This window comes from Electrona antarctica (assembly GCF_951216825.1).
Source record: "Electrona antarctica genome assembly, chromosome: 2".
Taxonomy (NCBI): Eukaryota; Metazoa; Chordata; class Actinopteri; order Myctophiformes; family Myctophidae; genus Electrona; species Electrona antarctica.
Genome location: NC_136807.1, coordinates 22,433,134 through 22,448,950, shown reverse-complemented (window position 1 = coordinate 22,448,950; position 15,817 = coordinate 22,433,134). Strand labels below are relative to the sequence as shown.

General features: G+C 40.5%; 2 protein-coding genes across 2 annotated transcripts in view; one reads left to right on the top strand and one right to left on the bottom strand.

Annotated features, from left to right (window-relative positions):
* Positions 1-15,817, top strand: part of LOC306934868 (ubiquitin-conjugating enzyme E2 variant 1) — a 521,434-nt gene that overhangs the window by 359,527 nt on the left and 146,090 nt on the right. The gene's annotated exons all lie outside the window — the stretch shown is intronic.
* fam50a (family with sequence similarity 50 member A) lies at positions 2,070-14,428 on the bottom strand. The gene is made up of 13 exons (XM_079490539.1): positions 14,122-14,428; positions 11,998-12,082; positions 11,654-11,753; positions 10,453-10,607; positions 8,487-8,563; positions 7,895-7,961; positions 5,696-5,757; positions 5,048-5,124; positions 4,308-4,362; positions 3,945-3,993; positions 3,384-3,454; positions 2,941-3,051; positions 2,070-2,308 (listed from the first exon to the last, which is right to left on the bottom strand). The coding sequence occupies exons 1-13, from the start codon at positions 14,230-14,232 to the stop codon at positions 2,300-2,302; spliced, it is 1,029 nt and encodes a 342-aa protein (XP_079346665.1). The 5' UTR covers positions 14,233-14,428; the 3' UTR covers positions 2,070-2,299.

Sequence of the window (15,817 nt, the reverse complement as noted above, 5' to 3'; positions counted from 1 at the left end):
ATAATATGACACCATGTTTGATTGAAGAGATCATCAACCAGTGATGCAAGATGCACAAATTACTTTTATCTGCGTATCTTGCAGGTGTTTAGTACAGAACGTTTTGAGGCCATATACAGGATAGCAGCTGGAGAAAGTAAATGAGAGACAAACTGACTTAGCCTGAGGCAGTAAAATACAAGAAAATGAGACAGTTGTGAGTAAAGAGATAGAGAAAAAGATAGAGCAGAACAGGTTGTTAAACTGTCAGGTAAGGTAATGACCATTCATATATGAGAATAATATACATGCTGCTCACTGTACATTATACGTTATCCAACTAAGTTGAACAAAAAATTCTTATGTTAAGAGAATTGTATGCATTTTTCATATGCACATTAGTTTGCTAAAAAAAATTATGTAATTACGTTGTGTAATCGAGCTGACCCGTCTTTAGGGACAACACTGAATACAATCAGAAACATCAGCTTTAACACAACATTGAATTGGACACGATGGACAAGAGTCACCATTTCAAAAGGGTCTTTTTTATATTTTATCCCCAATTTTGTAACCCATTTTTTTCACCCAGTGTCAATTATCTAATGTAATCCTGGGCTCTACACTCCCTCTGCCAACCTGGGGAGAGCAACGGACGTTGGACATAGCATGTGGAAGGAACACATTATTCCAACCAGTTCCTTTCCCCTCCGTCAGGCGCCCCGGCTGGCCAGGGGAAGGCAGTTTAGAGACCAGGATTACTGCATGTTATTTGTGAGGGTACCTACCTACCCTAGGGGAGAACATGCACACTCCACACAGAAAGGCCTTTTCGCCAACCCCACCTCGGGTATGGGCACTGATGAACGGAGGAGAAAACACGCCCCCAGCAGGAATCGAACCCAGGACCTTCTAGCTGTGAGGCGACAGCACTACTGACTGTGCCACCGTGCCTCAAAAGGGAATTGTCTTAGCCAGCATGTGATATTATACTAAATGACACCCTGAAGAACAAGGTCTGAGGGAACCGACTTTGTGGACTGGATTCATGTTTTTCTGCAGTTTACAATCCCAAACTAAAAGCCATGCCCTAATATCACTGGAAGCAGTGAAATGTCTACGTAGCAGTAGCAGGGCATGTGATTACAGTTGTACATCGTCACCACTGTCTGCTTGTCTTTCAGTCGGAATAAATGTTTTTCAAGCAGCAACTAGTTCCAGTTAAGCCAACTTCACGCAAAACAGAAACATAATTATGGTAGATTACAATACGTGTATTATTTTACATCCACCCACAACTTATGTCGACAAAAGCAGCTGCAGAGGTTAAACTATTAGTTGAAACGCTGTTGAGTTAACAATTGTAAATGAAAAGATGCAACCTGAGCCTTCAAGCTTACCTTTTGGACACATTCCAAAGTGCAGTCCTGAGGAGCGATACCAGTGGCCACACTGACATCCTCCAGGGTCACACCAATTATTGTCAGGAGCTGATAACAAACAAGCGCTTCCCTCCACATCCTGTCACAACAACCATGACATTTTACTCCCAACAGCTCTGGACCTGAAGTTCACCGTCCCGTCCTGTCCCCCCCTCCTCTCTCTCTCTCTCTCTCTCACACTCACACTCACACACACAATCTGCTCCAAGTGGTTGAAAGCTGTCCCTTTGGTCCATGCGAAGAAGGTAAACAAACAGTCTCTCAGTCTCAGCGACGATACATTAAAAGTTATCCTACAATCTTAAAAGGCTTGGAGTTGTGTGAGTGTCAGGAATGAGGGGAGGAGATGAAGATGATGAGGGGAGTGGTGTCTTCAGGCTACGGGTGGTGGCCTACGCTACAAACAACCTGCATGTTTTGACAGTTACACAACCCCCCCGCCTCATACCATCCCTCTTTGACGGATTGTCGTCAGAGAGCAGGAGGCATATGACGGACTTGAAATCCTGTTTCAAGGCAGCACACAGCCAGGTTTAGCACATTTACATTCAACACACACATACCACAGGCTGCAGCACCCATTGACCACAGCTAGTGGAAAGCATCCAAGATTTTACTTTTGGTTGCCGAGACAAATGACAAGATTGATTTATTTTTCTTAGGCAATACAGCCATTTTTATTCAACAGATATTGTAGCTATATACATACAAGCAGTGTTTGGTTTTTACGATAAATCAGAAAGTGATAACTCGGGTAAATGTGTTATGTCAAAAGTTGATTAAAACGTACAGGAATCCCTTACAATAATGCTGTAATAAAATAAAACAAATACAAAGGGTTGCACCACTAATGGCAGGGGATGGAGACACCTGTAGTTTCACCGGATCTGAAATGACAATCACAAACAGAAATAGTTAGTTCTGAAGCAGTGTCTAACATCTGTGTTCATAAGATTATTATACATTTAATTTCAACTCCTACACAACTATAACAGAAGTGACGTCCATATGGCCCGCGCTCTCATTTGTCTGCCTGTTCCAAATGTCATGATCAATTCATTCTTAGACATTCTGATTTCTTTTTTGAAAATTCTGAAATTTCTTTACTTTTTGCCACTTATTCAGGTGCATGTGTTTGGTTAGACGTTAGACCTCAGTCATGAGTAAGACACCCTCCCCAAATCCATACTTGTAGGAAGTAGGAAAGGAGTTATATGTTAAAACATGATCTGCCTTTGTTAGTGGGAGATTTCCCAAATAATTCCATCAATGAAACCCAATAATGTAGGAGCATGCCCATGCAGGAAAAGCTGGCAGTATTGTAATTTAAGTCAATGAACACTTTTTTTCTGCACAGAACAATCAAAGCTTTATGCAGGCCTAAATCATGTAGCAGTAGGGTGTGGGGGGGGGGGGGACAATCAATCACCCACAGGTTGAGGACCACTGCTCTAGATGGTGACCTGCCTACTTTGCCTAATGGGAGGGCCGGTCCTGAAATGCTTATAGCTTGTCTCACCGTGTATTTGTCCCATTTCTTCTCGGGGTCATATGGCTCCCAGCGACTAGCAGGGAAGATATGTTTGTTCTTCTCATACCAGCTCCTCAGCACTACTTTACCTGCATGAGACTAGGAACATATGAAGATGAACACTTTAGCCACAGACAACAAAGCATTACAGACGGCTTCTGGAGTGGATTTGTTTAATGGTGTAATCAATAACGTTTGGGTTGTTTTTCTCACTGTGATGCAGACTGCCGTTGTGGGCTACCCATCGTAAATTACTTGGTGCATAGTCCGATTTTAAAATCCTTTCAAATGTTTTGATTTCTAGCAGTTGAGAATTTAAGTTGTTTAGAGAGGCCGTAACACTCCTCCAAGGTGAATTATACAATTCGAAACTATTCAAACCTGATTATTACCGTTATAATTATTAAATAAAATCATCTGATCAAACTCACCTCATCTTTCTCCACAGTGGCATCATTGACCAGTCGAATGTCATCATGGACGTCAAAGCTGAAGAGAGGACCTGCAGAAAACAAGGATGTAGTATTTGCATTCTATGCAACATCAACAATACCACAACTCTTTTCACATGTAAAGTGAAATACCGGTATATTTAAATAGCATCTTAAATATTCCACCAGGGGGACTACAATAATAAATATAACACATTTATTGTATTGATTATCGTATTTATGAATTGAATATTCGATTGAGAGAACATTGATTTTGGTTTGCCATTTAATATGGCATGTGTCTGACTGTCATGTACACATTTCAAGAGGTCTGTTTGGGTACTGTGGTGAGCATTTTACTTTTTTGTAATTTTATTTTCTACATAAATGAATAGCCTAGCTCTAGACTTTTACAGATAATCATTTTCTTCTTGTTCTACATACATTAATAGCCTAGCTCTAGATTTTGATAGATAATTCTAATTCTTCTTCTTATTATTATAAATAAACAAATTAATTGAATATATAATTAATTGTTAAGTACTCTGGTTGTAAACTTACCTGATTTGCCTCTGGCTTTTGTCACGATGAAGTCATAGAAGCTGTGATGCTGAAAGAAATTAAGCGTGACAGATCAGTGTCCCTGCCAAAAGTCCTCTAGTTTCTCTTCACTATGTAATTCAGTTCTATACAATCTGTGTGAGGTTCAGGCTGTCACTCAGACAGTGTGTTGTTTTAGTGGGGAGGCATACTATGGTCCGACGGAGCATTGGTTCGACATGCGTCCGCACCTCGGACTAGCGCCTGCTCCCGTGCTTGCGGTTATGGTTAGGTTAGGGTTTGAGGTGGGTTGTCGTGTTTCGGACCAATGACTCGTCGGACCAAACACATGCACTCGTTTTAGTGTGCATGTCTGGGACTTACATGTGGAATGATCAAGTCCTCTTTGATGTACATGAGCTGCTCTACTCCAGCGGCCCTATGGAATGAGAACAAAAAAGGAACCTTGAAATGTAATTGTTGTGACAAAATAAACATTGAGTCACCATGCTCTGATTATGATGATGTAAACACATGCATTTGGCACAGACCAGCTTGATAAGCGTTGCTCAACTTTGGAAGTGATTCAGTAAGCACAGGGCTTTGCAGCATCAAACCTGTCTGGCTATCAATATATGATAGGAATCTGTAGAGCAGTGTTTCAAACCTGGGGTTCGTGCTCCCTTGGAACTCCTAATAATATTGTTTTAAAAAGATTAAAAAATTGTGAAAATATCAGATCTCCAAGCTCAGGTGCCGTGATTGCTATTTTAGCTATTCATTAACTTAAGTGTGTGTCAGTATGTGAATGCATGCGTGTATAGATGCATAATGGCGTTTCAGCTTGTCAGATGTCAGAACGGGGGCTCCAAGAAAAAAAGGTTGGGAACCACCACTAGACTGTAGAATAGATCATACATGTTAGTGGCCTTTAGTTTAAATATTGGGTTTTTCTGAAATCATTACAATGACAGTCACATAAAATGCCTCTATCTTGTCTGTCAAAAATAATTTCATTAATAGAAGGGGGAATAATTGAAAATGAAAAAGAATAGGGGGAGAAGAAAAGGAAGGAACAAATGAATCATAGACAATAGAACTATTCTGTATGGCTGAGTACTCACCTGAGCTCACTGAAGTCCTTCCGGAGAACCTCTAGAGCCCTCTGTAGGAAGTTCTGGATAGTGTTTCCCTTCCTCATCTGTACGAATAAGAGAAATAAAACTGTTTATTTGCATTTTGCATTTCAGATAGATCTGTGGTTAGAGTAAAGCCAGTGTGGCCCCCTTGAAGACACGCATGGCAAATATAAAACAGTAATCACGTCTTGATTCTATAATGTATATTTTATTGAGTAGCTCAAAGTACAAGATTAGCATTCTCTGGGACCACAGCAACCCCAGTAATGCACTCTTAAGACAGGACAGTATGGTCTTAACCAGATGATAAAGGTAGAGAGAGACAGTTTGGTTTAATTTTGGACGACAGATGGGAACCTTTAGAGCTTCAATGGAGCAACAAGCAAATTGTTCTATTGGGCTCTGAATAAAGGATTATTCTTTGCCAGTCCAATCTGTCTAGACTGCGACATCCATGTAAACAGCTTGGAAGCTAACAGCTGTCATGTCATCAATGCACTGCTAAGAAATGTATACATGATTTTAGAAATGTGGAAATCATTGGAAATAATTGCTTCACTGCAATGTTTTACATGATTCTGCACATCTCATACACAGTACCAGTGTGCTAATTTCTCACCCGACAGGTCTTACCTTGACAGTCTTACGGTGTCCAGATCCATCCCAGTAGCTGAACGTGATCTCAATCTCCTCGCCTGAGAGTAAACACAGATCACCACAACCATATAATCATTGTTTTTGTTAACACCCCTTTCAATTAGTAACGCCTTTCAATTAGTAACGCCCAGTTATTGATATCAAAACCGATCGCATCGCTCCACAGCCTGGGAGCACCTGTTGTGCAACACTCAATGTTGCGCAACAGTGGGACATCATCGAAAATGTCCCCCCTGTTTAGCCGACGAGACCGAAAATCTTAAAACGTTAACTCTTGATCTAAATCATAACGTCTAATTCTAAGCAAAGATCATGTGTTAGACGGCCCACCACGGTCCCGTCGCTAGTCGCGGTAGATTTAATCACCTCCCGTTGTTGTCGATCGCCTCTAGAGTGTTTTGGCTACATCTAGCTGCTACAGCCACATCCGGGATAACATCCGGTCCGTCAGTGAAAGTAATAATAATAATAAAACTGTATTTGTATAGCACCTTTCATGACATGAAATGCAGCTCAAAGTGCTTTACAGAGCAATGGAGGAAAAAAAAGGAAAAGAAAAGCAAGACATAAACATTAAAAAAAAACAAGAGCAGTAATGCAATACAGTGAGGACATGAATAACAAAAAATTAAAAGATCAATTAAAAGCAAGAGTGTAGAAGTGAGTCTTGAGCTGCGCTTTAAAAATGTCTACAGAGGCTGCCTGTCGAAGGTACAGTGGGAGTTTATTCCACGCCGTCGGCCAGTAGAAGCAAAACGCTGCTTCCCCGTATTTTTTAGTTGCCATTTTTTTAGGAAAAGCGAGCAGGCCCGCAGTGGAAGACCTAATGGGGGCGGTTTGGGACATATTTAGGCAGGCAGTCATGTAGGTAGGAAGGTGCGAGACCATTGAGAGCTTTATAAACAAGTAAAAGAATTTTAAAATCAATCCTAAAAACAACCGGAAGCCAGTGCAATGAGGCCAAGACTGGAGTAATATGTTCTCTCATCTTAGTTCTAGTTAAGACTCTGGCTGCTGCATTTTGGACAAGTTGTAATCTGTCAGTTGATTTCTTAGGCAGTCCAGAAAAAAGTGCATTGCAGTAATCAAGCCGAGAAAAAACAAAGGCGTGGATTAGCGTTTTTTGCATCGTCCAATGACAAATAGGCTCCGATTGGTGCAATATTTCTAAGGTGAAAAAAAGCAATCTTGGTAACATGATTAATGTGTGAATTAAAATTCAATTCAGAATCAATAATGACCCCCACGTTCTTTACTGTACTGTTACTTTCTACAGTCAGGTTGCCAAGTCTGCTTATTATTGATTCTTTCTGCTCACTAGATTATGAGAACTTCTGTCTTATCCTCATTTAGCTTGAGAAAGTGCTCCGCTGCTATAAATCGCTGGGCGCTATGATTTAATGGATTAAATAACCCCGGGCGTTCGGGGTGTTAATATAAAATGCACAATATTGAAATTATGATCGATATCCGATCTCCGATTATTTGCAGGGTAATATATCGATACAGATATATTACAATATTAGATGAATATTGAACTTGAATTTTTGTTTTGCTGGTGAAAGTCCCCCTTCCCACTAACAGCCGACGCTCTTAAAGAGACAGAGATTGACGGTCACATTTTTATTGTGTCATCAGTATCTGTGAAAATAATTAGGATTATTTTGAGACCGATCCGATACAGCATTTTTATGGCCGATATCAATACGCTACCGATTATTTAGTGCATGTGGGTCCTAGACTAGTCCTACTAATAGATACAGTTAGATGCACGTGTGGGAGAATTGCATGTCATGTATGGACTCTGAGCAAAGGCTAGTGTTTGTTTATTTAGGCTTCATTAATGAAGGTAGACCTTTATTATCCAGCAGTCGGAAATTCCATTTCAGCTTCACCAAGTCCAAGCCCAAAGTTTTATGCAGCCTGAACAAGGCTCCGGAATGTGATTCAAATCTGATATGCACAAATCCGTTTCCATGTGGGGTTTTTTGCTGTTCAGACAGCAAAAAGAAATGTGACTCCAATCTAGATCAAATCAGGTTTTGGTTGCCAGTCTGAACAGGGACACTTTTGGCTTTAAGATTGGGGTTATGGATGTCCTTCTCACATATAACAGTACTCTACGGCTTGATTTATGTGCATGAATGTGGCTGCACATGCAATCATGGTACTCACTCTTGATCTTCTCCTGCTTGCGCTCCCACTCCTGCCTGAGCTCCTCTCGCAAGCGGTTCTCCTCCTCCTAGAAACCCACAGAAACGCCTCAATTATATACATCTACAGTATATTAACATCAAGACAAATCTGTAGATGTCACGAAAAAGATAACTGCTCCTGTGCAATAGTACTCGGTTGTCATATTTTATCTCAAGTCAAAGCTAGTTTTCAATTCTGAAAATTGAGTTATGAAGGTATTACAAAATCCCTGTGGTAGCCAAAAATAAAGTTCTAAGTTACTACAGTACATGGTCCATGGTCTCTGTGGTACAGTGTGTTTGCTTGGGTGTGATAGAGGAGACCAAATTAAAGATTCTCATCTACATTTACACTTCTCCAAATGATGTTCAACACTGATGTTGCAGAACAACCAATGTTAGAAAATACAGAACCATCCTATGAGTAAAGGTCCCTGCACACTGGTACCGTTTTTCGGAAAAACGCAGCAAAAAACATCTGCAAGAACCTTAAGTGCATATTCAAGGTAAAGAAAAAATTAAAATATGGTAGGAAATGTTGGACAAAGGCTTCACTCAAATTCCATCCTCACCTCTCTGTCTCGGTCAGGCAGAAAGCTGGTGTCAACATCTGGGTTCTTTCCCAACTTCTTCTTCTTCACGGGTAGAACTGGAAGACAATATTAAACATGTCACCCACAATGGACAGACAGAAACCAAGACATGTCCCATGCAGATTATCAACAAGGCGTCTATTCAAAGGCTTGAGAGGCAGGCAAATGTCTTAGTATGTATGAATTATATATCCTCGCTGTCGGGTGTAAACCTGGTCCAAAACCATTTCTTGTCAGGAAATGAAAAAAATAACCTGTTCCAATGGATATGAATTAGTCGTCATTTAGTCACAACAAGGTTTTCATTGGTTCTTTTACTTTTTAAATTTAGAGTAGCCAATCATTTTGTACCCCCCTTTTTCTCCCCAATTTAGTCATTATTCCAATTAATTCCTCCTCACACACATTTATGTGTTGTCACTGCTGTCACTGCAGACTCCTGCCACCTGCCAGTGAGGAGCCCCCACCAGGAGGACGTAGGGCCTTCGCCCTACTACTACATGAAATTACTAATATCACACTCCCCGCCCAACTTCCCTCCCCAGAACATGGGCCAATAGAGCACCGAAGTCTGACGTCACTTTCAGTAGAGGGCGCCAGTACACAGGTTCATGTATTTTTTTATTTGCATTGAAATCCCCATAGGGGGATTTTAGGTCACTTCATATAAGAACTGTGTTAAGTGTGTTTGAAAAATAAACCGATCATCCCGGCCTTTCTGTCAGGGGGGTGGCTGTGTGTCGTTAATGATGTCCATTCATATTTGATACAGCCAGTTTCTGGAGAAAATGGAATTAATGTGGCCGCAAAAGCCTTGAAACTACAAGGGTATGAAAGCAATGTCGCTGCTAATATACGTCACGCCTAGCTGTCAACACATTGCGTTCCTGAGATTCCTCGTTGACGTAAGCTCAGCTGGCAGTGACTCGACTCGTAGTAACCACGAAACATTAAATAAATAAAGACTTAATTAACATGTCAGTTTCTGTTGTGCGACGGGCAGCTGCAGCAACCCCGCCTACTCGGAAATATAGTCTCTGGGTTGTTTCACTCGTTTCTAGCGCTTATTGTGTTACTCTTTGGGTATATTTGTACATTTCCACCTTCAGTCGATGCTTCATATCCATATGAGTGAAAAGGCCGGGATGATCGGTATATTTTTCAAACACAGTTCTTATATGAGGCGATCTAAAATCCCCCTATGGGGATTTCAATGCAAATAAAAAGTACACAAACCTGTGGACTGGCACCCTCTACTGACAGTGACGTCAAGACTTCGGTGCTCTATTGTGTTCGCATAGACGCCCGACAAAACCGGATGTGGGATTAGAACCCACAACCTCCCCACAAGTGGTGGGCAGGGACTTTACCAGTTTTTATTTTTTGTTCGAGCACCCGTTGAATTAACCCGGGATGTGCGTGCACCTCCTGACCACTATACCAGTTTTCCATTGGTTCAATATTTATAAAAGCCAAGCCATACAGTAGATCTAATTAACTACTTCAACTATCAAAATTATTGAAAAATAGGTATTGGGATAGATTTAAGTTTAAATATGGAGATAGGTTTCTGCCTGACAACAACAAAATTATACACGATTATTATACACTCTTTATCACATGCACTCGTGCATGCATTGCACAGACACAACTCACAGAAGAAGCGTAAACATGACTCTTTGACCAATTACCAGGTCGAGTATTTCTTGTACACCACCATTGCACAATCAAGTATAATACAGAGCTAGGTGGATAATCAATATAATCTAACATTAAAACAATATCTATTCAAATTTCTTGTTGATGGATTGAAAATTGCTTCTCAATTATCCCATTAACCTACATGGGCAGTAAGTCAGTCATTACTGATAAACACCCGTTTCCATACATTTGCGTTTAATTGCCTAGCTCTAGTCATTGTCAAACCAGCTACATGTACACTTACAATAATCCTCTTCCTCCTCCTCCTCTTCCTCCTCTTCCTCCTCCTCCTCCTCTTCTTCCTCTTTATCTTCATCATCGTCAGGGTTAAACGATAAACTGGCAATCTTCCTCTTCTGTTCCTCTTTCCTCTTCTTCTCCTTCTGTTTCTCCAGTTTCCTACACAGACAAATCAGGACAGGTTAGACGCCAACCAGTCCATAGAAACACAGACAACTAGATAGAAAGGCAGAGAGAGGCAAAAGCAGGAGGAACCCCCTCAAGGAGCACTGGGAGTGCCTGGAACATACTTTGACAACCTCTGCAGTATGCACAGGTAAAGAGGCATGAACATATGTTTTAACACACACACCATCTGTGAAACTTAATAAAACACTGGTGTTGTTGTACAGTAGGTGCCTAGATCATACAGAGTAATTTGTGGTTCAGCATATAGGCTGTTGTAGTACTGCCATAATAGAAGTATAATTCTAGAGAAAACCCAAAGTAATCAATATACTATAATATTCACTGTGTAGTACAGAATGGTATGGTATGGTGGTGAAAAGCCACTGAAAAAGGCTTTACTAGATGATGAGCCAATTCTTCAAGCATTATTGAGAAGAATATAACACTGGGATTAGTGGCCGTCCAATATGGGTTTTTCAAGGCCGATACTAATTCCGATATTTTGGAAGGCAGGAAGGGCGATAGGCAGATATCAACCAATTGTTCTTTCCAAACTGTATCTCTGACTGTATATGTCACAGTACGATTGGAAAACCAGTCAGATTGAAAAAGGTGCACTCGGTTTCACAGACGAAAGCACGCCGTATGAAGGTGACTTGAGCCACGTGAGGCATCCCTGAGCAACCTTAAGTGAGCAAGTACGCCGTGTCGAGCGTTGCAAAGTTACCTTCAGTCGACTCAGTGTGGTCCGAGTTATATACCGATAAGGACAGACCTTCATCCCCCCCTATTTCTTCTTTTTTTAAGCCCCTCCTACCTAATTCCTTACTTTCACCCAGCGAGATTAGCGAAGTGGCCTAAACAGACGTAGTTCTCATTGTGCCCTCATAGCTCCTACACGCCTATTTAGAATCTTTGAAGATGTGCATGTCAGCTGGGGTGAGACCTCTGTGTACGTACACAGACACCATAAAAGACCTACGGGGGACACCTGGATGCAGAAGCATCAATGAGCCTTAAAGGCACCAGTCACTCACAGCTGAAGCTCCTTGGATTGCTCCTTCTTGGCCAGCTGTTTCTCCCTCTCCTTCACCAGTGCCTCCTGTTTGGCCTTCATGTCGTTCAATGTCACCAGACCTGAGGAGGACAACGCACATATTTAATTGATTATTTCTAAAAGTCGATAGTTTAATATAATTGATTAATAATCAATCCAAAAAAGAAACATTTCATGCATATTGCATGACACTGTCATGCGACAAGAGGTATGTAATCGATTCACTGTACTCAGTAGAATAACCGCTAAGAAAACAATAGATTGTTGCAGCACTGTAACCTGCAGTGTTGTCAGGTGGCCCATGTGAAATTGGAGGCTACTTACCAACAGTGCTGGATTTGAGTTCTGCCTCCACTGCATCGTAGTGGGCTGAGAACTTCTTGTCAATGTTGGACTTGACCATGTTGTCCTGCAAGAGACAACCGAAATCAACAGCAAGTTAAGATAGGCAAACATGTTGAACTGTTTGGCTACTTCATTGCTCAGCCTCAGATGAGATATGATGAAGAGCACTGTTGAGAACAGATCTACTCGTAGGGACGGGACGATAATCACTATTATCATTTACCGTGAAAAAAAAACACTGACAATAATCGTATCGTGGAGATTTAAATTTCTCGTGAAATCGTCCTCTGTCATACTAGAATAGCCTCTGTCATACATGAATACATGAATTTGAATTTTGTTGAGCAGTACCTTTTTAAACCCCAAAAACAAACCTGTAAAGAGTGTATTTGGTACTTCATTACAAATCGATTCGCCTAAAACAGCAGATCTACAAGCTCACAACGCATTTTGTTGTAGATCAGCTGTTTTTGGCGAACGTTCCAGCTGTCATTTTAAGTTTGAAGCATATTTGATTATCGCGATAATATCTTTATATCTATATAACATTTTTGTACATTTAATATCGTCCCATCCCCGTCTACTCATAGGTTTAATGACAGACAGCTGCAAACAGAGTCTGTTCAGCGTGCCTGTTCAGTGAGGCAGATGGTTTCAGGCAGCTATTGCTGATACCTCAGTGTTCTGTACCTGTAGGCGGAGGGCAGCGGGTACATGTGGTGATTGAGTGGGCGTGTGATGTCCTGTTGTATTGAGTTTGGAAAACATGCAATGGCTTTATTCTTTAGTTCTGCATTAAGGTTGGATGTAGGGAGACTCAGTGGTGTGGTCTACCGTTATACGCTCGCTATATACGTATTGTGCCGTGCCAAAGTTTTAGATAAAAATCATCTGTCTGTCTGCTAATCATTTCATCCATTGACTACATGCGAGCGTATAGCCTATATGTGTGCATGTCGCGCATGGAATAATTATGGTATAGCGTCTGGAAAAACGTAGGCAGCACCGAGGGGGACCATTTTATTATTATTATGCGTGCGAGTTTGGCCTGGTAAGTAACAAATAACCTTAGTAACAGATTAAGCTTGTGGGTGACTGATAGTGTCCGACCGATACATCGGGTACTAATATATTGGCACCGATGACAATATTAGGGTATATCGGGTCATATTTTATCTGTGAAAATGTCTCCAATATATCGGGTTCCTGGGAGTCAGTTAGGAACCAAATAGACCCTTGTGTCAGTAACTCCAAGAGCATACAAATGGAAGATGGAACCAAATTAACCTTGATGGGTCCATTCGTACACTCTCAAGAGTTAATGAACACTGATGATACAGTGTAGTCCCAGATAGCAAAATGTTATCAAATGCTGTCTGTGCCCTAATGCATGTCAAACTGGGGATACTTGGTATTAAATGGTCTGCATATCTTATCAAATGGGGATCTGTTACATTTACTGCAAGTATGCTACCGTAGTGTGTAAACTGTGTATATGCTACAGGCTAAGAGGGGCCTATATTTAGCTGCTACATAATTTATGTACTCTTGGAGTGAGAAGTAAAAATATATATTATAAGTCCAGAATAGTCATTGGTTTAAGAAAGCAGCAGTCTGTACCACTGTCCCTAATCATATATCGGTGCAAAATATTTGCACAATCCACACAGAAAAGGCCTATTTTCATTCCAGGAAAAAAAAATCACTATTATACTATCGGTCACAAGAATCGGTCGGACACTAGTGACTGATACTGTTTGGTGTCTTTCTTGGGGTTCCATTCAAATTTGAGGTTATTCTAAAATAGAACAACAAGTCTTCACTTGCTCAATGGAGAAAACTTTTATTAAGGAAACCTTTCGGTCATGGACTGAGAACGCATCAGGCATCCCTGTTAACTACTGAAAGTGTTTTGTTATTGATGAGGATGTGGTGCTGAGCTGAGGTGGGACCAAGCTGTGAACTATCAAACTGCCTTGGTAGCACAGGGGGAAAAGCGACCATTTTTGAGCAATAGCTATAATAGCTATTGCGTCTAATATTGCGTATAATAGCGTCTCGTAGTCCCTTATTATTACTAGTAATCATATAATTAAACAATACCTCTGCAATCTTCTGTTTAAGCTGTTCAAGTTGTTCTCTTTCTTTTTCTCGTTTCTTTATCAGCTGCATGGCTCTCCCAGCCTCACTGGCAGCTCCTTTGTACTGCGCCATTGTGATTAGATTTGTCTGTATACCCTATAAAAGGAACTATTGGAATAAACAATGCTATAAGAGTCGATCAAACGGTATAAGGTTTATCAAACAGGAACGCTATGGTTGTGAAAGCTCAGCTGGGCTCCTGCTTTGCTTCTAGTATCACAACAAGAACAATGGCGACACGGACACCGCAGTGCATCCTGGGCACATGTAGAAATGTAGAATTTGCTCGGTTGGTTTGCTCCATTTGTTCCCTTCGCTTTGCCGTAGATTGGGTGAATACAAAAGCACTTTCAAGTACATAATTAATAAACAAATAAACAGATAAACAGATAGACAGACAGATAGATAGATAGATAGATAGATAGATAGATAGATAGATAGATAGATAGATAGATAGATAGATAGATAGATAGATAGATAGATAGATAGATAGATAAATCCACAAAACAGCCAAGGATCACAAATGTGTGAATATGTATTTGCCTAAATTAGCTAGTACAACAGAATTGCTAATTCAAAATAAACAGAATTTATGATGACTACAATAATTGTGTCAGTGTGTGTGATTGATTGATTTATTAACAGTTTGCAGAATTACAGTACATTTCAAGCATTTCTTTTCCCTTTTTATCTCCTTTATGATGAATTCCTGTTCTGTTCTCTGGTTATATAGAAGTGTCTATTTGTACGTCTCTAAATGTTTTTGATGAATTGAACAAGGTGGACCCTCTTGTAAACAAGTGTAATGCTTTATTGGGTCGTCCACTCACAGTTAACAGTCTTTGTATTGAGTTGTGCTTGAAATGTACTGTAATTCTGCAAACTGTTAATAAATATTTCAATCAATCAATCAATCAAAGCACAACTCAATACAAAAACTGTTAACTGTGAGTGGGACGACAACACTTGTTTACAAGAGGGTCCACCGTTTTCAATTAATTTAAAAATTCATTCACTTTACTGAAACACATGGAAGGCCTACAAACTTTTGATATACATGTTTGTGTGTAGGCCTACAGTCAGCTAGGCTATACCGGCATAGCCAATAATAAACCACATTTTCTTATGAACTTGACATTCTTGAAAACAAATTGAGTAGCCCATTTATTTAATTGCTGCGCAAACTTGAAAAACTCTACAACAAGTGCTTCAGGATACAGATCACAGGTACAGAAAGCATCGCCTTCTCCATATATGGCGACTGCCAATTATTGCAGACACTGAACAGAATTTTGCCGATGCCTTAGCTCTTGGCTTGGGCATGCCTGCAATCTGCAGGCCCCTCACGACTGATTTATGGACATTACCGAGGCTTCCAAATATGAACACAAGTAGTTTACATTTGTAGCCAAGCTGTATAATAGTATCCTTAAGACTTCCAGACTGTGGTCAAATGTAGGCTACATGCCACTTCCAAAATGGTCACTTCTCTACTGTCTTCATCAACAACAACAATATCTGGTGTATTAGCTGTGACATCTGAAAAGGCATCATTTTCATTATTGTGCATGAACATGGCAGTTGAAACACGTGAGTGCTTATACATTTTGGCAGATGATGAAACATATGAACTTAACAATTCTGTCGTGCCTAGCAA